Source organism: Balaenoptera ricei, chromosome 14 (assembly GCF_028023285.1).
Source record: "Balaenoptera ricei isolate mBalRic1 chromosome 14, mBalRic1.hap2, whole genome shotgun sequence".
Classification (NCBI taxonomy): Eukaryota; Metazoa; Chordata; class Mammalia; order Artiodactyla; family Balaenopteridae; genus Balaenoptera; species Balaenoptera ricei.
Genome location: NC_082652.1, coordinates 40,609,377 through 40,632,080, shown reverse-complemented (window position 1 = coordinate 40,632,080; position 22,704 = coordinate 40,609,377). Strand labels below are relative to the sequence as shown.

The 22,704-nt window shown below is 43.5% G+C and overlaps 1 protein-coding gene across 10 annotated transcripts in view; it reads right to left on the bottom strand.

Annotated features, from left to right (window-relative positions):
• Positions 1–18,292, bottom strand: part of LAMA3 (laminin subunit alpha 3) — a 241,734-nt gene extending 223,442 nt beyond the window's left edge. For all 10 annotated transcript variants that reach the window (XR_009497350.1, XR_009497351.1, XM_059895307.1 and 7 more), the window contains exon 1: positions 17,986–18,292. Coding sequence is in view for 8 of the 10 variants with exons in the window: in XM_059895307.1 (XP_059751290.1) it covers positions 17,986–18,276 (291 nt within the window). In the remaining 2 variants the exon portion in view is untranslated. The remainder of the gene's footprint in view (positions 1–17,985) is intronic.
• Between the last annotated feature and the right edge of the window lie 4,412 nt (positions 18,293–22,704).

Genomic DNA, 22,704 nt, shown 5'->3' with positions numbered 1-22,704 from the left:
GTACACCTGAAACATTGTAAATCAACTATATTTCAATTATTTTTTAAAAAAGAAATTAATGTTAAACAATAAAATCATTTCTCTCCCCCCAAAAATTGATTAATTAATTTTTAAAAATTAAGAACACTGGTTCATCAAAGGCACCTTCAAGAAGTAGAAAGAAAAATTAATAACTGAGTGATAGTCACAATACACAAGTGGCAGATAATCCCCAATGATGGCTGCCATCAATTCCTTCTCTGAGTGTGTCTGCTGCTCCCCCTATCAACAGGTGGAGGCTATTTACCCTGGAGGTTATTGTCTCCCCTGGAATCCAGACTGACCTTATTATTTGCTTTGCTGTAGCAGAAGCATCATTCTGGGATTTTCAAGCAGAGGCCTTAAGAGGACTGACAGATTCTACTTCCTTCCTCTTGGAAAACAGCCTCCAGGTAAGAAGTTCAACCACTCCCGCTCACCACGCCATGAGAAAGCCCAAGCTAACCAAGTGGAGAGGACATATGGAAGAACACAGAGGCACCCGGCATGTTAGTGAAGTCCTGGACTGTCCAGTCTACCCTAGCCAGCTGCCGACTACAACTCAGTGAGTCACCCCAGCTGACAACACATGGAGGAGAAGAACCGCCCAGCTGAGCCCAGTCATCCCACACAATTATAAGAAAAACATTGTTTTTGTTTTAAGCCACTAAGTTTGGGGATGGTTTGTTACACAAGAACCAATAACTGAACAAAGAGCACAAAATCAACAAGGCGTTCTCATCAGAAATACATATCAAACTCCTACAAATCAATAAGGAAAGTATAAACAGTTCAATAGAAAAAATGAGCAAAAGAAAGAAAACGCATTTTACACAACAGGAAACACATTTGTCAATAAACATTTGAAGAAATGTTCACCATTACCATCACTAGTGATCAGAGCAGACCACAGTGTAATACTGTTTTTTATACCCAATCAATAGGCCCAAATTTAAAGTTTGAGGATAACAAGATTTGGAAAGGGTGTGGTAGGAGTATGAATTGGTGCAAAGACTTTGGGAACTATTTTGACATTACCTCCTAAAGTTGAAAATTCACATTTCCTATAACCCAAGAATTCTACCCTCGAGCTCACAACCTAAAAAGAAATTTTGCACAAACTTGATGCATCATGTTTAAGAATACACATGGCAGCACTGTTCACAAGAACAAAATCCTGGGAGTAACCTAATTACCCAGCCACAGGAGTGTGAACGAATCAACAGAGGTATAGTCACACAACAAATGAATACCTGAACAATGATGGGTAAATGAATATACACAGGAACATGCAACAATACAGATGAATCTTAGCAATAAAACATTCAACAATGATATACTTTTTATACAGTTAAGAACAACCAAAATGAAAAGCACTTACTTTTTAGGAATATGCATATAGATGTAATAAAAACTATATAGAACTATCAAACTCTTAGAGGAAAACATAGGCAGAACACTCTATGACATAAATCACAGCAAGATCCTTTTTGACCCAACTCCTAGAGAAATGGAAATAAAAACAAAAATAAACAAATGGGACCTAATGAAACTTAAAAGCTTTTGCACAGCAAAGGAAACCATAAACAAGACCAAAAGACAACCCTCAGAATGGGAGAGAATATTTGCAAATGAAGCAACTGACAAAGGATTAATCTCCAAGATTTACAAGCAGCTCATGCAGCTCAATAACAAAAAAACAAACAACCCAATCCAAAAATAGGCAGAAGACCTAAATAGACATTCCTCCAAAGAAGATATACAGATTGCCAACAGACACATGAAAGAATGCTCAACATCATTAATCATTAGAGAAATGCAAATCAAAACTACAATGAGATATCATCTCACACCAGTCAGAATGGCCATCATCAAAAAATCTAGAAACAATAAATGCTGGAGAGGGTGTGGAGGAAAGGGAACCCTCTTGCACTGTTGGTGGGAATGTAAATTGATACAGCCACTATGGAGAACAGTATGGAGGTTCCTTAAAAAACTAAAAATATAACTACCATACGACCCAGCAATCCCACTACTGGGCATATACCCTGAGAAAACCATAATTCAAAAACAGTCATGTACCAAAATGTTCATTGCAGCTCTATTTACAATAGCCAGGACATGGAAGCAAAGTAAGTGTCCATCATCGGATCAATGGATAAAGAAGATGTGGCACATATATACAATGGAATATTACTCAGCCATAAAAAGAAACGAGATGGAGGTATTTGTAGTGAGGTGGATGGAGTTAGAGTCTGTCATACAGAGTGAAGTAAGTCAGAAAGAGAAAAACAAATACAGTATGCTAACACATATATATGGAATCTAAGGGAAAAAAAAAAAAAAGGTCATGAAGAACCTAGTGGCAAGACGGGAATAAAGACACAGACCTACTAGAGAATGGACTTGAGGATATGGGGAGGGGGAGGGGTAAGATGTGACAGGGTGAGAGAGTGGCATGGACATATATACACACTACCAAACATAAAATAGATAGCTAGTGGGAAGCAGCCGCATAGCACTGGGAGATCAGCTCGGTGCTTTGTGACCACCTAGAGGGGTGGGATAGGGAGGGTGGGAGGGAGGGAGATGCAAGAGGGAAGAGATATGGGAACATATGTATATGTATAACTGATTCACTATGTTATAAAGCAGAAACTAACACACCATTGTAAAGCAATTATACTCTAATAAAGATGTTAAAAAAAAAACTATATAGAAAGGAAAGCAAAGGAGAAATTAACAAAGGATTCAGGATGATGGTTACCCCAGATTGAGAGAAAAAGAGAGATGGGAGGTGGGGAAACCATATGGTTAGACATAAGTTATTGCTAAGGCCCTATTTTGAGTTTTGGTAGCAAGTTCATGGGTGCTTATTATACTATTTAAATTTTTTTTTTGGCTGCACTGCACGGCATGTGGAATCTCAGTTCCCCGACCAGGGATCGAACCCATGCCCCCTGCTGTGGAAGGGTGGAGTCTTAACCGCCGGACCACCAGAGAAGTCCCTTGTTATACTATTTAAAATCCATCCATCTACATACACATTAAGGCTTATCATGCAAGGACCAATGACGAAAGCATGTCTTAAACTGAGGGTCATGAACAATCCATAATCTAATCTAATTCTGCACCTGAGGTCAAATATTTTTTAAATAACCATAAATAAATAAAAGCAGGACAAAACCTGATAGAAGTCAGAGAAGAGGGGGACAGACAGAGAACAAAGAGGATTCTTACATCCTTGTGTTCAGTTATTCATCCATCCAGGCAACAAACCTGTACTGACCATGTACTCTGTATCAGAAGCTATTCCAGACAGAGATGAGAATATTGAAAGATAAACAAGACAAGGGACTCATGCTCTGAATTGTGTCAAAGCTATTATTAGCCTAGTCGTGTGGGAAACAGCAAATGTAATAGAAGGGCCTAGAAGGAAAGGGGACAAAACTGTTCAAATAAACAACACAGAGAGTTGAGATCCAAGGCTGGAGGGCCCCAGAGGACAAGCTAGTGTTTGCCCAGAAGCCCACGGAGTGACCTACCCTCTTCTAGAAAGATGGAAAAAAAAATAGTCTTTCCTAGTTGCTCACATTTTTGATGATTCTCCTTAACCAAAAGCCTCTCATATATAATACTGTGCAACTGAATTCACAGCATAAACACTGTCTTGTTCTAAGAAACTAGAGGTTGATTGCAGCACCACTCCCTAGCACGACTTCTTTTATTGTCTGAACAGTCATTCATTTATTCAACTTTTCCAAATCGCCACCAATGTGTGGAGCACTGCGTTGGATGCTGGGGTAAACACAAAGGAACAAACGCTAAGAGCTGGACCCGGCCCCGGAAGAAATTCAGTGGGATGGAAGAGAAGTAACTCAGACACAACACGTCACCAGCAGGTGCTGGGATCAAGCGAGCGTGTGGGGTGTGGGAGCCCAGGAGAGACACGCCACGCCTTCCCTGCCGAATCTTCACCACATTCTCAGATTCGTATCAAATCAGGACCTAAAGACCCAGAAGTGAAGGCTCACAGAGGTAAAGGGCCTCACCTCAAACCACACAGCCGGGACGTGCAGGAACCAGGACCCGTGTGTGGGTCTGGCCACAGCACTTACAGCTCAGAACGCTTTCCCTCCTGGCCTGGCTGCTCTGGAAGCTGCATCGAAGAGCCCCGTCTTAGAGTTGGATGGAGTGTGAGGCCGCACTGCAATGGCAATTACGTGATTTTCCAAACACCTGCCCACGACCAGATGTGTGGGAAGAGATCCAGCTGAGGAGAGAACCCCGTCTGACAGAAGCTTAGCTGCACCCATGCCCTGCGGCACGCACAGAAAACACGGCAAGATCTAACCACGCTCACCCATCAACAGCCCTGTTTCATGATCACCACGTTTGCGCTACCACGAACCCTCCTCCTCACTGTCACTCACCGAGGCTCCTGAGGTTACGTGCCTTCAAGGCACTGTCTCAAGTGGCCAGACCCAAGCCAGCTGGAGCCCTGATGTGGAGAACATTCTGGAATGCGCCCATTCCAAACTTGGGATTGCTCCTTTACCAAAACCTTGTTCAGAACGTTCTCCTTTCTGAGAGGCATAAAGCACATGGGCGTGGTTACCTACAACTAACACAAGCATCTTGTAAATGTCCTGAGCACTTAAACAGTCTGCACAGAGTGGGGTGAAGGGCGATCACACAGCCCACGAGAGCGCCCAGCTCTGCGGCCCACACACAGCTTTCACCCCACCAGAAGGGGGCGCTTTGCCCTCTAGTGTGCCGGGTTCCTGGAGGAACGGATTTGAGAGGCCAAACAAGGGGCTCCAGGTTGGTTCCACGTACGTATATTTTAATTTATTTATTTTTTATTTCTTTATTTTTGGCTGCGTTGGGTCTTCATTGCTGCGCGTGGGCTTTCTCTAGTTGTGGCGAGCGGGGGCTGCTTTTCTTTGCGGTGCGCGGGCTTCTCATTGCTGTGGCTTCTCTTGTTGTGGAGCACGGGCTCTAGGCGTGTGGGCTTCAGTAGTTGTGGCTCGCAGGCTCTAGCGCGCAGGCTCAGTAGTTGTGGTGCACGGGCTTAGTTGCTCCACGGGCTTAGTTGCTCCACAGCATGTGGGCTCTTCCTGGACCAGGGCTCGAACCCGTGTCCCCTGCATTGATAGGTGGATTCTTAACCACTGTGCCACCAGGGAAGCCCAGGTATGTATTTTTTAAGGCAGATAAGCAAATATCTGCAAAATGTATACCTATTACTCAAAACCTATGTCCATTCAGGCCAAACTCCAGAGGGTTTTTCTTTTGTTTTAGAGAGATGCATTTTGGAGTAGAATGATGGAGGTCTACATCCTGCCTCTACCAGCCACAGCTTCAAAATGTTAGTCAAATTATTTAGTCTCCCTTGGGTTCCATTTTCTCTTTGTTAAAACGGGCTAACACCACCAACCTTACGCGGTGATTTTGATGATTCAATGAGACGCCGTCCATAAAGTGATCACACCGCCATCGGAACCACTGGGGTGTTTATCCATTCATCTGTTCATCAACACTTAGGTTGCTTCCATATCTTGGCAATTGTAAATAATGTTGCTCTGAACACTGAGGTGCATGTATCTTTCCAAATTAGTTTTCGTTTTTTTCAGATATATACCTAAGAGTGGAATTGCTGGGTCATATGGTAGTTCTATTTTTAGTTTTTTGAGAAACCTCCATACTATTTTCCACAGTGGCTGTACCAATTTAGAGTCCCACCAACAGTGTACGAGTAAAACCCATCTTTTTAATGGTTTCCATATAATCCTCTTCCTTCTACTTCTCCCTCTATTCTCTTGTTCCCTATACGTAGTGTTGGCATATCACTGGCAATGAGGGGTCACTTGGTACCTGTAGTTGCAGGTAAGTGGCCTGCTCACAAATAAACTCAGGTTTCTGGGGTGGGCCAGGCCACACGTAGGCCTGTCCGCTCAATGCCCCAAACCCAAAGCACTTCCTCTTTAGAGTTTCATCCCAAAGCCTAGATTTACAAAAGCAGCTCTGCCTTGACAGTTTATTCATCCAACCGTCAACTATTGACCTGCTAAGGGCCAGATACTGTCCTCAGGAGAGAGTCTGACCTTGACCTGATGCATTCCTCAAACCAAACATTTCCCTCTCAATTCCATTTCAGTTATTAATCTCCTTATGAAATAACTACACTCTTTACCGCTTTATTTTCTCATTGTCCTAATGCCCTCAACTCTTTCATTCATCCTTTTAAAATTTTATCAGTCACCTAAATTCTTTTGAGAACCAGAAAGGGAATACATACATACAAAAATAAAATGAAGTATTTATAAATTCCGGAAAGAGGTCTCACTCAGAGATAACATTCAAAACACATAACAACTAGGGCAGCGTGGCTTTCTGAGTTCCTAGAAACACCAAACATGTTCCCACCTCAGGGCCCTTGCACCTGCTGGTCCTCTGCCAGGAACACATTTTCCCAGCCTTTTCTTGGGGTTGGCTTCCTCTCAACCCTCAGCTTTCTGTACCAATAACACCTCCTTAGAAAAGCTTCTCCATCTACTTGACCTATAGAAGATTCCCTCTTTAATCTCTATCGCAAAATCCCATTTATTCTCTCCAAGACACAATAACAATCTATAATTATCACATTAGTTTGCTCACTGGTTGCAGTCTCCCCGTAGAAGGTTAGCTGCTTATAAGCAGGGACCTTTTCTGCCTTGGTAGGAATTGTACTCCCAGCCCATCATATCCCTGTCCTCTGTGCCTGGCACATAGATGTCAATAAATATTTGTTAAATATAGTAGTGGATGAATATTGCACACAAGTACGTGTACATGCATGCTTCCAGGTGGCAGTTCTTTCCTTAGGTGATAAAAAGCTACAATAGGGATCATCCACAAAAGACAGGCTGCCAGCTCTGGGTGAGCTGCCAGGTGTTAGGTGGTCAAGGAGGACAAGGAGCTAATTTGAAAGGAGCAATCAAGACCATTCACTTCCTGTGCCTGACTGTGCAGGCAAAAGGCAAAGGAGAAAGGTGCCAGCTCCCCAGGGTTCCATTTCCCCCATGGAAGGGCAGGAGGCAAGGGTCAGATGACAGGAGAATGATCTCACTGCCCAGGAACCCCAAACAAAAGGCTCCTGCCTTCTTATGCGCCCAGGGAGTTGGGATGGGGATGCAGAGAGGAGTAGAACAGTACCGAGTCAGAGTGGGGGAAAGGGCCTCACCCATAGCACCCCGATAGCACCCCAGAAAGGAGTCTCAATGGAGGACCCCGAACAGAGGCTCTAGGGCGGAGAATGCAGATAAGTACATGAGCATGGCCGGTCCACGGGGCCCTGACTCCTTGACTGCAGCTCCCTCCAGAAAACTGCAATGCACTGGTGTGGGGAGGGCAGCTGCCCCTGCTAGGCCCCAATTAAAGCCTTTGGATTGCCTATGATGCAACCTAAAATCACACAGACGATTCTAACCTGGAGATAGCCTCCTCGCCCTCCTCTTTGAAAATCCTTTCAGTGGTGCAGTGCACTGAAGGCAGTCCTTCTCCACAGCTGACCTCAATCCTTCGCTCTGCAAAGCTACACCACCCTTTGTATTTTGTCTTCAGTGAAGATGGAGAACCATTGGTTACAAATATTCCTATCATGACTGTGAAGACCCTTGGCCTCATCTTCCTTGTGGTTAATCAAGCAGATTTACTCTTTCAGCTATGGTCTTCCTAAGCTACAGTGACAGTTGTTATCTATTACAGGTAGGGAAAAACCACACTCCAGAACGAAAGCAAGCAACTGATCAAAGAAAAAGGTGGCTGCATGTGACACCAAGTATGTGAGGGGTACGAAGAGTTACTTCAAAGCCAGCATGGTGCTCAGAGAAAGGGAACGAAAACTTTATCAGGTCCTGGTATTTCTATTGGAAAAAGTGCCTTCAAGGTATATTTTTATTCAAGAGAAAAAAAAAATCAACTAGTTTGTGGCCATCTTACTAAAAGATTTTCCTAAAGAGGTCTCTCAGCAACTTCTGCTACTTTTTTCTGGTACATTAAAAACATTCAAAATTCAATGTCACATTAAAGATACATTCAGTGATCAGCTGTCACAATGAAATAGGAACATCACTTAGAAATAGATAAGACATATAGGAAAGTTTGAAAGTCTAAAATTTTTGTGTTCTCATCAAATCATTAGGCAAACTACCTTGCATAGAATCTTTGCCACCAATGTCTTTTGTGCACACGAATCCTCTACCATATTCAGTCTCTGCAGAGCCAATCTCAGGAAGCAAGGAGCTGGGCCTTTCATTTCACAATCCCACCCCATCCTTCCCCTGATGCAGCCCCCAGAGCCCTCACTAGTAAAGGAATCACCCAACCACTGGGCTCTGTGCAGCTCACTGTGTCCAGAGCCCCCAGACTCCCACCACCCCGCCTGTGTTATTAGGCAATCCTTATTTTATGCCCCACTGATATGTTCTTCATATTTAAGGATGACTCTCAATATGGGTGATCCCCAAATATTTGTTCAACCAAGAGCTCTCCTTATTCTGTTCAGGGACTAATTTTGAATATAAGATTGCAAAGTCTCAAAAGCAGAGACCCTAGGACCACTCAAGAGCTTCAGGTAGTCTCCTCATCCTCCACCCTCCCATACACAGATAACTCACACGCTGGTCAATGAACACTGCTGACTGACCGAGAGGTTGGTTATCTGGCTTAAAGCTGAAGCTACTGTTAGGGACTGAATATCTGTGTCCCTCCCCCAAATTCATATATTAAGACCTAACCCACTAGATGATGGTATTAGGATGAGGGTTCCACCTACATGAATGGAATTAGTGCCCTTATAAAAGAGGCCCTGGAGAGACCCCTCACCCCTCCCACCTTGTGAGGACAGTGAAAAAACAGCAATCAGCGGACAGGAAGTGGGTCCTCAAGAGACACTGAATCTGCCCACACCTTGACCTTGGATTTCCCAGCCTCCAGAACTGTGAGAAATAAATTTCTGTTGTTTATAAGCTATCAATCTATTTTTTTTGTTACGGCAGCCCAAATGGACTAAGCTGAGCTGCCGTAACAAAGTACCACAAACTGGGTGGCTTAGAACAACAGAAAGTTATTGTCTCACAGTTCTGGAAGCTGCAAGTCAGAAATCAAGGCATTGGCAGGGCCCCTTTCCCTCTGAAACCTGCAGAGGAAGGATCCTTCCTTGCCTCTTCCAGCTTCTGGTGGTCCAGTTCTAGTCATCGGTCTCTGCCACTACATTAGGCACTACTTTGAAATTCAACACACCAGGGCCACAACTGTCTTCCAAAGGCAGGTTGTTGAAAGTCAGGTATTTTTTTTTGTCAAACAGCACTTCCATCCAGGTGTTGCTCTAGTAGGAAAATTCTATGATGGTGTTGCCCTTTGAACATTTCTCCAAAAAGCATCTATGAAGTGTCTGTGATAAGCTGCCGCGGGGAAGACAAACAGCAGGAAAATGTGGCCTCACACTCAGGAAGCTCATGAATTAATAAGGATACAGACATGAAAATCAATGGCTCCAAGGCCATGAATGGAGTTAGGGAGGTGGCACAGAGTTTGGCTGGAACTCTGAGGGAAGAGTAGTTGCAGCATAGCACAGCAGGTGAAAGCATGAACTCTGCAGCCAGAGTACCTGGCTTTACCACATACTAGCTGCGTGACCCTGAACAAATCACTTAACCTCTCTGTGCTTCGGTTTCCTCATTTGTACACTGAGTATGCTAAGAGTACCTCCTATATAAATTGTTGTGAAGACTAAGAAGTTTGTGAAAGGGGCTTTAGAACAGTACCAGGTATCGGTTAAGTGTTAAATTAATACTCTGCATTAAACAGGGGAGCTATTGAACCAAAAAAAAAAAAAAAAAAACAGGGGAGCAAGTCTCCTGGTTACTAGGCTGTTTTCCCTATTCCCCATTCTTCCCACCCCCCCTTAATTTGGTATCACTCCTGTACACAGTATATAGTGCAACTTGAAAGTAATGGAGAATTACATCTATACCCCACAGTTAAGATATGCATAGATAATCTAATTAAAACCCATATTTCTCTCAAGCTAATATTCATTTATTACTTCCACATGTATATTCTAAACATCTAGGATGGGAAAACCAAGAGAATATAATATGCTTATGATATTGAGAAACAGGCAGGACACATGGGACTCAATGAGTTGGCTCTCCCCAGGGCAGGTTTCACCCTGTTGGCAGGAGGGATCTAATCAAGGATCTGCTAGCTCTTTTTTGAGAAGCAGAAAAAGGCTCCCTGCCTCTGAGCAGATACAGCCTTGCCCGGGCTGGATTTTCAGCCCCCTTGGCCAGGAGCCCATGTATACAGCACAACACAGGCAGTTCTATTGACTGAGACCACTGAGGTACCATTTAATAAATCTTTTCCTCACTAGGCAAATGGTTCCAAAATGTTGAGCAAAAGTTAACACAGGTTTCGTGAAAGCCTAAATCACAACAGGAAATAAATTTATGATCTGGAAGAATGTATTAGTGCTACCAAAATTCACCTTAAAAAATTAATACCTCCCCAAAAATGTTAGTTTAGCTGATAAAAATGTGTGTATATATGATGTGTGTGTATATAGGAATTAGTAGATATACATATAACTCCTAGCTCTGTACCCTGAAAGGGTCTAGAAGCAATGACACACCAGTAACAATGAGCACACCTCATATCCAGACTTGGTTTCTATATACCACACTCAATTTAAAAAAAAAAAAAAAAAGAGCTTTTTGGAAAAGTAGTTCCAACGCTGGAGCAAAGAAAATTAAAAGTGACCCTGGAACATCTTGTGGTACCAGAAAGTACATAAATAAATGAAGTCCCTACATAAATAATATCTGAACTAGTTATTAACACATTACCAAAACAATTCAACATTGCTATTCTATAGAAGGCTATAAATGTCTTTATGCCTGTGGATTATTCAGCATGCCAAATGTGTTCAGTGTATAATGCACTGTACACTTCATCATTAAAAGAACTTTTTACTCAAAAATTTTAAATGACTACTGTGATAAATCATTTTTGTAGCTTACCACTTTAGAAATCTTAAAAAGAATTTTTTCTCTCCTGAAAAAACACATTTATTGAGCACTAACTATGTGCCAAGAAAAATACTAAGTGCTTTTATCCTCCAAATAAACCTGTGAGATACACAGGTTTATTAATCCTGTTTTATATATGAGAAAACTGAGATTTTGCAATTTTCCAAGGTCAGAGAGCTGGTAGGGTTAGAATTCAAACTCAGGTCTACATGATTGTAGAGCCAGAGTTCTTCATCTCTAAGTGAGAGTAGTTTGATAATATCTACAGTGAGGTGATGTTGTATTTTCCCTCACAGGAGTTTCCCTGGTCTTTTAAGAAAATTGGGCCATAAAAAGGCTAGTCATCTACAGAAAGATCCACACTGAGACACATTATAAACAAACTGTCAAAAGACAAAGAGAAAATCTTGAAAGCAACATGAGACAAGCAATTTATCACATATAAGGGATCCTCAGTGAGATTAACAACCTATTTTTCACTGGAAACCATGGAAGCCAGATGGCACTGAGATGATAAAGTGCTGAAAGAAAAAAACTGTCAGTCAAGAATTCTATACATGGTAAAATTATTCTTCAGAAATGAAGGAGAAATTAAGACATTCCCAAAGAAAAGCTGAAGGAGTTTGTTGCTAGTAGACCTGCCCTACAAGAAATGTTAAAGAGAGTTCTTCAAACTGAAATAAAGAACATTAGACAGTAACTCAAAGCCATACAAAGAAATACAGAACACCAGTACAAGTAACTACATAGGTAAATAAAAAGCCAGCATTATTGTATTTTTGGTTTGTAACTCTTTTTTTCCTATATGATTTAAAACACAAATGCATAGAACAATAATTATGTTTTTATCTTAAGGGGCAACAATGTGTAAGGATGTAATTTGTGACAATAACATCATAAAAGGGGGGACAGACCTATATAGGAGCAGAGTTTTAGACGCTATTGAAATTAAGTTGATATCAACTCTAATTGGATTGTTATAAATTTAGGATGTTAATTGTAATCCTCAGAGTAAGCACTAAGAAAATTAATTTTAAAAATTTACAGGGGAGGGCTTCCCTGGTGGCGCAGTGGTTGAGAATCTGCCTGCCGATGCAGGGGACACGGGTTCGAGCCCTGGTCTGGGAAGATCCCACATGCCGCGGAGCAACTAGGCCCGTGAGCCACAACTACTGAGCCTGCGCGTCTGGAGCCCGTGCTCCGCAACAAGAGAGGCCGCGATAGTGAGAGGCCCGCGCACCGCGATGAGGAGTGGCCCCCGCTCGCCACAACTAGAGAAAGCCCTCGCACAGAAACGAAGACCCAACACACCCAAAAGTCACTCAATTAATAAATAAATTTATAAAAAAAAAAAAATTTACAGGGGACTTCCCTGGCAGTCCAGTGGTTAAGACTCCAGCTTCCACTGCAGGGGGCACAGGTTCAATCCCTGGTCAGGGAACTAAGATCCCGCATGCTGCATGGCACAGCCAAAAAAAAAAAAAATTAACAGAACAGGAAATGAGGAGGAAATCAAAATAACACAATAGAAAAATTAATTAAACAGAAGAAAACAGTAATAGAGGAACTGAGAAACCAAAAAATACATAATGCATATATATATGACTTACATAAGACATTTGTCTTATATATAAGACAAATAGCAAAATGGCAGAAATAAGTCCTTCATTATCAGTAATCACTTTAAATGTAAACGGATTAGACTTAGTTAAAAGCAGAGACTGGCAGATGGATTTATATATATATATATGTTCTAAAACTAGACTCTAGTAATAGTTGCACAACTCTATAAACTTTCTAAAAATTATTGAATTCACACTTAAAATGGATGCATGTTATGGTATTTAAATTATGCCTCGGGGCTTCCCTGGTGGTGCAGTGGTTAAGAATCTGCCTGCCAATGCAGGGGACATGCGTTCAAGCTCTGGTCCGGGAAGATCCCACATGCCGTGGAGCAACTAAGCCTGTGCGTCACAACTACTGAGCCTGTGCTCTAGAGCCCCCGAGCCACAACTACTGAGCCCACGTGCCCAAACTACTGAAGCCCACATGCCTAGAGCCTGTGCTCCGCAACAAGAGAAGCCACTGCAATGAGAAGCCCGTGCACCACAACCAAGAGTAGAGTAGCCCCCACTTGCTACAACTGGAGAAAGCCCGTGTGCAGCAACGAAGACCCAACGCAGCCAAAAATAAATAAATAAATTTGTTAAAAAAAAAGAATCATCTGTCCTTCAATTGCTGACTGTAATCATTTGAAGTTTTGAAATAACTCCATTAATAATTGTTACAAATATATCAATGGACACCGTAAATGTTTTAGATTTCCCCAAAATTTTCGTATCTATATCACAAAGGAAAATGCCCTTGTTGAAGTTAACAAATGGCTCTCTTTCACAATAGTTCTATAAACAGAGCCTTAGTGAAGTTGAGTTTCCTTTATGGCTATTAGTGCAAGTTACACAAACACACAACTGGGACTGCTTTGTGGCAAGCATGCTCGCTCTTAGCCATAACTCAGGTGAGTGTACTTCTCTATCAATATCATTTAGGTTAAATACAAATTCTTATGCATAAATCAAAGTGCACTGAAAGAACATATAAAAATATGTTGAACTGTCGATGTACAAAATCAAGATATGTTTGCTGGGACTTCCCTGGCGGTCCAGTGGTAACTCTGCACTTCCACTGCAGGGGGCACGGGTTTGATCCCTGGTCGGGGAACTAAGATCCCACAAGTGGCACAGCGTGGCCAGAAAAAAGAAAAACAAAGATCATATGTTTGGTAAATACATGCATGTCATTTCTTGTGAGCATAGTGTTTATGTCAAGCTAAACCAAACCCAAGGTTATATTTTCAACACAGCCTTCCACTTCCATTTTATCATCACCTCTATCAGATGTCAGTAAATTCAGTCCTCCCTTGGTATTTGTGAAGGACTGGTTCCAGGAACCCTACAGATACCAAAATCTGCAGATGCTCGAGTCCCTTATATAAAGTGGCATCATAGTATTTGCATATAACGTACATACATTCTCCTACGTACTTTAAATCATCTCCAGATGACTTATAATACCTAATACAATGTAAATGCTATGTAAATAGTTGCTAGCATAGGGCAAATTTAAGTTTTGCTTTGGGGAACTTTCTGGATTTTTTTTCTCCCGAGTATTTTTGACCCACAGTTGGTTAAATCTGTGGATGCGAAACCCAAAGATACTGAAGGCCTACTGTAATAATGTCTTTACACTCCACATAGGTAAGTAAACATTTAAAGTTAAAGTGCAAATTGTGACATATTTCGGTTATAATTACTTTTCATCGGAATAGAACTAATTTGCATATTTTTCTTGTCTACTCTTCATATTAACTTCAACTGTATCTTCACTCCACCATGCTTTCATTCAATATTTTCCAAGCACCTATTCTGTTCCAGGCTTTTGTGTTCAGCACTGGAGAGATAGCCGTGAACCAGACAGATAGGCTCCCTGAATCACAGAGCTCTCAAACACCAAAAACTTAATGTCTGAGCAGTAGCAAGTATATAAAATCTTATTTAATGAATCTTAAATCCAGAGAAACCACAGCAAACATTTTTCACCCAACAAACAAAATGCAGACTTTTTAAATGTTCTGCCTGTCGACACATGCTACCGTTCAAGTATCAGCATTATTATAATAGAATCAGGACCATAAGCCCTGTTTTTTTTTCTAAGATGTGACTTTTATCCATTTTTTTACATTTTTTGCATCCTTTTGGCCTGAAATTCTAAACTCTGGCTGGCTCCCAAAGATTTATTTTTAGAAAGTTCAAAGAAGTAGAGCTTTTTTTGTTAACTCTTCTCCATTCCCCATCTTGAGCCGTACATGAGCAGATTCAAAATGATTATCACTCAGGTACAGCCACATGATTAATCATAATCTCTCTTCCTTTCCTCTACCCGTCTCCCACCAAACCCACTTTTCTGAAAGGCAGGTCTGCACCAGCTGCTGCCAACACTGGGCTAGAACAAGTGTCTAACAGCCCAGCTTCTGGAATTTGCCTTCTCCTTCTTGTCTCCAACATGCTTCTCTCCTCATTACATGAGAACCTCTCACATCAGCCATCAGTGCACCTGCTCAGGCCCTCAACTGTGAAAGCAGAAAGCACTTTTGTTCACCCCCTATTTTTAGAGAAAGAATAAGGCAAAACACCAGATAGCATCCTCTTCCTGCAGGCTACACCTTGGCCTAGAAATGCAGTCTGTTGAGTGAGCTCAGAAAGGCATTTCCTACTCTATCTAGGCCTGTGGACCCAGGTTTAAGCACCTATTCTGGAAACTCAATCGGAACAAGAAACGTGACTTTTGTGGACTTCCCAAAAGAGTAGTGCCAACTTATGACACAATAAAAATTCCAGCTGAGGAGAATGAGAGTTGGCCCATTTCTAGGCAAATCTGGGGAGAAGAGACGGCTGAAAATTTCCTCGATAACTTCCTTCTCCTTACCTTTACTCTCCCCACAATTAGAACAATTCTCTCCAAAGTTGGGTGTGCCAGGCAATCTAGTGGGGTGCAGGAAGGGAATATTAAAACTGTTTATTTTACTTAAAATGAAGAAATTCAATTTTTCTAATATTTAATATACAGATTGCCTAAAGGCCTTCATCCAGTCCACAAGTCAGCAGGTCACAAGAGTCCTGAGTGTCTGTTCAAGGGAAGAGGAGAGGTTTCACCAGGCTATCATCTGATCAGGACACACGAAGCGTACGTGCACCTGGCAAAGTGGATATGTGGATTCTATTCTCCTAAGTAGCAGAACAGTTAAAACCTTGTACTGAAATGGGGAGTGATCATGAAATACTTTTGACTACACAGGCTCACTGGTTTTCTCATGGAAAAGTACTTAAAAGACCTCTTAAATTTAAAGATGAGTTATACATTTTTTTTCACAAAAATTCCAAATTGGCTGACTTTTGCTGGGATGACAAGTGACTGCCAGTATTGGACTACCTGATAGATATTTACAAAACAATAGAAGTACTTTGTTCCATCAAAGAAAAGGTGTTGTTTTAAAAACGTGTGAAAAAGTAAATACTGTTCTAAAGAAATGCATACTTTGGAAAGAGCATTTCGTAAAACAGATGTTTGGAAATGTGTCATCTTTTGTTGCTGAAAAGATGGAACTGTGTTACTCTAAAAGTTCTTATATTTGCACATTTTAAAAACACGGAAACAGAATTTTGTAACATCTTTCCAAATGAAGAGTGAACTTTGAATCTATTGTTTATAGCATTAAAACACAACACTTTCCTATCAGGAAGTACTGAATTCCACTTGAAAAATGAACATATACTGGCCAAGTTTCTACTTTAAAAAAACTTTTAGAATAATTGGAGGATGGAGCAGAAGTATGAGTACCACAATTTAGGAAACTCTCACAGGGTCCCACTCTTAGAAAGACCCCTCACTTAGTTTAATGCTCTGCTATCCCCACATCTTGAAATTCATAATTTTTGAACAAGCAGCTCCATTTCATTTTGCAATAGACTCTGTGAATAATGCAGCTGGTTCTGGAACTCAGGAGTCAATGCAGTTCTTTCATTTGAATTTACGTATTTTTGAGGTATTTTTTCAGTGATGACAACTACTAAATTCCAGTATTAATGTAAAACCAACTTTGAATGGCTATATCATATGTGCTAAACTACACTTGTCAAAAATAATTATATATATGATTAACATTTGTATATTTGTTTATAACTAATTATACACAGTCACAAAACATTTAGAGAAAGCAAAATTATTTGGGGCTCTTAATAAAGAAAAAAGCATTTTCATCATTATTTTTATTTCTATTTTTGTATATTTTATAGTACCCACAAATTAATAAAGTCATACATGCATGTAATTTATAAATAAATTAGCATCTATTGCATAAGAATATACTGCATGTTCAACAACTTGTCATTTATGGGAGTACTTAGTCAAAAGGCCTTCTAAAAGACTGACCTAGACTCGGAATGATAATCTTTCGCTTTTGGAGCCCAAACTCCAAAATTACTCCCTCTTCTGGCAACAATTTCCTCAGCAATACTTCCCGGGAGAGGGAGGGTGGCAACGACTGCTTAGCGTAAAGAGGATTTGGAGTCAGGACTGGGTTCAAGTCCAGATGTCCTCCATGATGACGTAGGCACATTTCTTAACCTGGTCACCTGATCCAGGCTCGTGTGTAAGGACCTGGCACACTCCCAGATGCTGATGAAGCACCAGCGACACTAGCATTTACACAGGTGTTCGCAGTAGGAGTCCGATGGACTCAGCACCGTGTCTGTCCACTCGCGCCTAATGGCTCTGGATGGTGGCACTTCAGGCTGTGGGGTGAGGTGCGTTTTTCTGGTGAGGTGGGAGTGGTACTACTGATACAATCTAAAAGTTCTCTCTTTAAATACACCACGGAATCTAACTGCTACCAGCTTCTCTGCGTAAGGTCGGGGAGATGAAGGGCCTCGAAGGAGGGGCGCCGGTGAAGCCCAGGGGGGGCTCAAGCCCTGGCCAGGCGCTATCTGGGTGACGGAGGCAGGACAGGACCACAGTTCAATACATCCCGAGAACGCAGCTTCGGACTTTCTCCTGGGCAAGCCCAAACTTAACCTCAGCCTACATTCACCTCGGGATGGGCAAAGCATACCCATCCCGGCCCCGAGCGACGCATCGGCGGAGGCGGTGCTCCCCAGTACAACTCCCGGGGGGCACCGCGCCCACCTCCCGGGGTCGCCGACCCGCGCAGGGGTTGGGGGAGCCCTTCCCGGCCGCCTCGGGTCCCGAGAGTGCGGGGAAAGGGCCCGACCCCTTCGCCCAGGGTGGCTGGCCCGCGCGGGGAGGGAGACCGCCCGGGAGGGACCTGGGACCTTACCTGGATGGTATGGCCGCTGCTCGGGACGGTGGGCCCCCCCACCAACTTGCAGTAGAGCTCGGGCCGGGGCCGCGCGCCGCCGGGCTCCCGCTCCCCGCAGGTGGCGGTGGCCCAAATCCTCGCCGCCTCGGCCAGGTTGAAGTAGGGCGGGTGCAGGCTGAGCCGCGCCGGGGCCGCGAGGTCCCGAGCGGTGGCGCACCCGGCGGGCGGCGGCGGCAGCAGCAGCAGCAGCCGCAGCAGTGGCAGCACTGACCGCGGTGCCCAGCCCCGAGCCCGCCCGGCTGCCGCCATCTCGCCGCGCGCGGTCCTCCTGCCTCGGCGGCCGGCGAAGGGGCTCGGGGACACCGCGTTCCCGGCGGACGATCCTCCGGCGACCAGCGAGCGCGGCCCGAGTGTGGGCGGCGGCGGCGGAGGCGCGCCCGCGCCCCACGCGCCGGGAGCCCGCGGCGAGGGGGCGGCTCCTCGGGTTTGGAACGTGCTGCGGCCGCGGCGGGCACCCGCCGGATGTGGAACTGACAGCGCCCGGCCTCGGCCCGCAGACGTTGTCTCCGCCAGCGCTCTGCGCGCAGCCGGCTTCGCCGGCTGGGAGGGCGGAAGGCGTGTCCCCGGCTCCCACCCCTGCGGCTGAAGCGGGGGCCTGGACCGCCCCACCTCCCCACGGCCGGGGCAGAGATCCAAGAGTCCTCTTCTCCAGAGCCTCACGGTGGATCTCGGACTAGCGGGAAGGAGGCTCGCGGCGAATGGGGTGAGACAGCAGAGGCAACTGCCACTGACTGCAGAACCTACACCAAAGACACTGTGGTTTCCCAGATGAGTTTCAGTTGTCAAAGGACAAGTCCCGTCAGTTCTCAGACCCTGGGCGCCAACGATACCTGTGGCACTGCACACTCGTACTGAGTGTGGGATCAAAGGAGCTCTGGGGAACTGGGAGTGGCAGAACGTACACAATTTAAAGACAGCCACTAGTGCAAGTTGTAGTGTGCCCAGAGGTAAAGGTACTTCGGAGGAAATTCTTCAGATGCCCCATCTGCTATACTTTACAGGCGAACAGAGACGTCGAGTGGATTACTCGAGCTGTCACGTTGGCCTCTGGGGAAAAGGATGCGAACCCCCCCACCTCCCAGGGCTGAGGCTTGGTCTTGCACGCAGGACACCTCACCAGAACGGAGCCCGCAGAGGCCTCTGACAATTAGAGGGGGGTGTCATTGCTGCAGGCCGGGACGGACACAGGTGTCCCAGAGGAAGAAGGACTTAGAGCTTCGAAAGATGGAGAAGGAAGAACGAGGGAGTGTGTGAGAGCACTGCTCGAACAAAGACTGAGATGGGGATTGAAGGGGAACAGTTGAAAGAAGAGAGAACTAACCAGTCGTGAGCCTACACTGCTTTGCCCTAATAAGAACATTCATATTTTAATAAAGCAACTGAACGAGTGCCCAGCACTACCTGGAATAGTCCTGCCGAGGTGGTATGGTCCTGTCTAAACTGATGAAAGAAGATTGCAGAAAAGTGAGAAAGATTTTACATTCTTTTTATAAAGTCCTTCCGGACAAGATCATTTGCAGGAAAACGTTCAACAAACAGCTAAGATTCCAAAATTATTTTATCAATAGGCAAATAAGAAGGCAAAGTCTACATTGAAGTAACTGTTCTCTACCCAGCCAGTGACTCCCCACGCTGCCAGGCCTGTTCACTGAGAGGTTCTGATGTCAGAATCCTCAGCAGCAGAACTGACCATCTGTGGAATCACAACAACGCTTCTTCCTCATAGAACTTCGCATTTTGCTCCAAAAGGCAAAAATTACGAGCATGAAATACAAATTGCTGTATTGTACATGACAACATTTCTCTTTGGTATGTTTTATTACACTCCCTAGTCAGAAGGTATGTAATATCATTGCAATGGAAAAATAACTTTGTGAAGTCAGGGCACAACAGGTGTGTTTGCCCACTGAGAATAGCTTTAAAGATGAACAAATAAAAGGTACATATCTAAAGTTCATATTTGTTAGTAAAGTTCTCTCTGTAAAGGCTATGTATCCAAAACAAACATCCCGGGAGCACCGACCCTCCATGGTTCTAGATACGGGAAATATGATGGGAATAATGACACTTTGGTTGGGGGAAGGGAGAAAGGCTGCTCTGAAGTTTAAATGAAGAAATGTATGAGCAAGTGCTTTTAAACACTAAGGCAGCAAACAGAAGGCAAACTTGTGTTTTTAAGGCAAAATGGGGCTCTTATGTTTTCATGGGGAAAGATGATGCTTGAAGAAATTAAATGACTTGCCCATGTTTTAAGAAAAATAGGAATAATAAGCAGGACCCATAGCTTCTGATTCTCAGTTCATGCTCCTAGGAGGACTCCGGGGGAAAAAAGCCCTCTGGGTGAGGGCCATGTGAGGTGTGAAGGCTGCAGAAGTGTCCCAAGCACAAGAGGAGCTATTGGTTTACTTAGCTCTAGAGGGGTGGGTGCGACAGACATGCATAGTTGGGTGTAAACAAACCCAAACTAACACAGTGAATTCGGGGTTTGGCTGACCTCTCAATACTTCAGTAGTGATTCATGCATAGCTGTGTCCTTCAGATCTTAAGATAGAAATGCAACTTGCCATGCCATTGTCGCAAAGAATTTCCCTAGAATCAAGAATGTAGACACGCAAGGGTGGTAAACTCACTGTCTTGCAATGGCATAGTCAGACTCGATCATGTCCCATTAATACAGTGATGGGCCTAACATTATCCTCATGACTGATGCTTCTTTAGGTGAAAGCATAGATTTTCTCCTTCTCCTTCTTTTCTACCCCCTCCCCAATATGGCAGCTTTTCCTTCTGCCCTCCCAAGTCGTCCTAGGAATATGAACTGGGATTATATAAATCCTGGGTCCTGCTTATTATTACTGTTCTTCTTAAAATTGTATTGTTAAACAACACCTTACCATTGGCTTGGTCTCACTTTAAAAACAAGTTGCACTTTTCCTCTGGTATCATCACTTCACAGAGAAAACAATGACATCGTTCTAAACCAACAGCAGTAGGTGGGTCACCAACAGCAGTGAAAAGAATACAAACAAAACAGAAAAACAGAAGGTGTTACTGCTTCTTGTAATACCACACAAGAGCCTGGCGAGAGCTCCCCCTGAAAACCAGGGGTAACTAAACGATGAGGGAAGTTCTGCTGTTCAACTGGCCAGCTTCACTGCAAACCCAAAGATCAAGAGCATCTTTTGGAACCCAACCATTCTATCAGAAAATATAGGAATATAAGAATATATATTAATATCCTTTTATTACTCTTCTCCCATGACCTCCTGCTTGGAAAGAATTTCACGAACTGTATTTCTTAAATATTTTCCATGTTATCAAAGATCTATATAACTGTCAATATAGGCTTTGGCTTATCATGAAGTAATTAGCATGACCACACTGAGCTTTAATCATTCCATCTCAAAGTGGAGAAAGTGAGCTTCCATCCGCCTATGTTGCTAAATAAAGGCAGGGTTTCTACTGGTCATTTTGAAAACTGAGAGTTGCCCCTAGACCCCTGGGCTTTGGAAAACACGAATCTAACACCACCCACTTTTATTTATAGATCAGAAGTCAAGGTTAAGGGACTTGACCAAGTCCTCATTACCACAAAATGGTGTCCAGAGCCCAGCCTGTGCCTGCCTGGGATTACAGCACACCTTACCCCCACTGCCTTTTGTGGTGGGGCCCCTGCTCCAGGACCCTAATCTAATGGCTCCTTGTAAAGTAGTGACGCTCCCGTGGCACATGGCCTGCGTCTGATTCATCGTCTCAGCTCAGAAACCCCAGTGTTAACCCAAGTGGAGCCGAAGTCTCAGTATCCAATGTCTCTGCTCACTGCAGGCAGATCCCAGCTTCGGTTGGGACCTTGACACTGGTACGCTGCATTAGGGCACTCCCTGGTAGTTAGCTCCACCAAAGGCCCTATGAAGCATTCACATTCCAATTACATGAATTTCCTCTCCAGCTCTTGCTACACACACTCCAGTTTGGCCTTTATGTGAAATATGCAGTTGGGCAGAGCAGGTAATTTTATACATTTGTTATTAAGGAGGATTCCTTTTTCCACCCCAAGTGTGTGTTACTACAAGCAGTAGTGCTAGGATAAAAGAAAGGCTAAACCTAGGTAACAGTACCTTTTCTTTACAATGAAGCTTTTTCCTATCAGCCCAGAGCTAACCCTGAAAGGTAAGTGGGCCATTATTCTCATTATTATTATTCTCATTCTGTGGATGAGTGAAAATAAGGTAGTGAGCAATTAAATCATCTGGCTCAGGCTAAGTGGAGATTTAAGAAATGGAGCCTTCATTCTCTTGACATGAAGGTTAAGTAACTTATCTGGCAGAGATTTTGAGTGAAAATTAGAAAGCAGCCTCTAAATTATCCTCTTGAGTCATTTTCACATTTTCTCCTTTTGGGCCACCCTAAGTTTAAGGATTTGAACCCAGTTGAATGATCTCTGTGACCACAGGAGGCAACACTACTGGCAATGTTCAGCCATACTGCCCTTTGTTTCCATGTCCAAAATACCTCACTTCAACAAGGATTAAATAAAAAAAATGATTGGAGCTATCTCAGCCCAATGATGGTACCCAGAGAAGACCAGCAAGAGTTTTTGCCATGTAGACAGAATCTCAGAATATCGAGTAGAGTTCCCTGTGTTATACAGTAGGTCCTTGTTGATTATAACCTAAATGG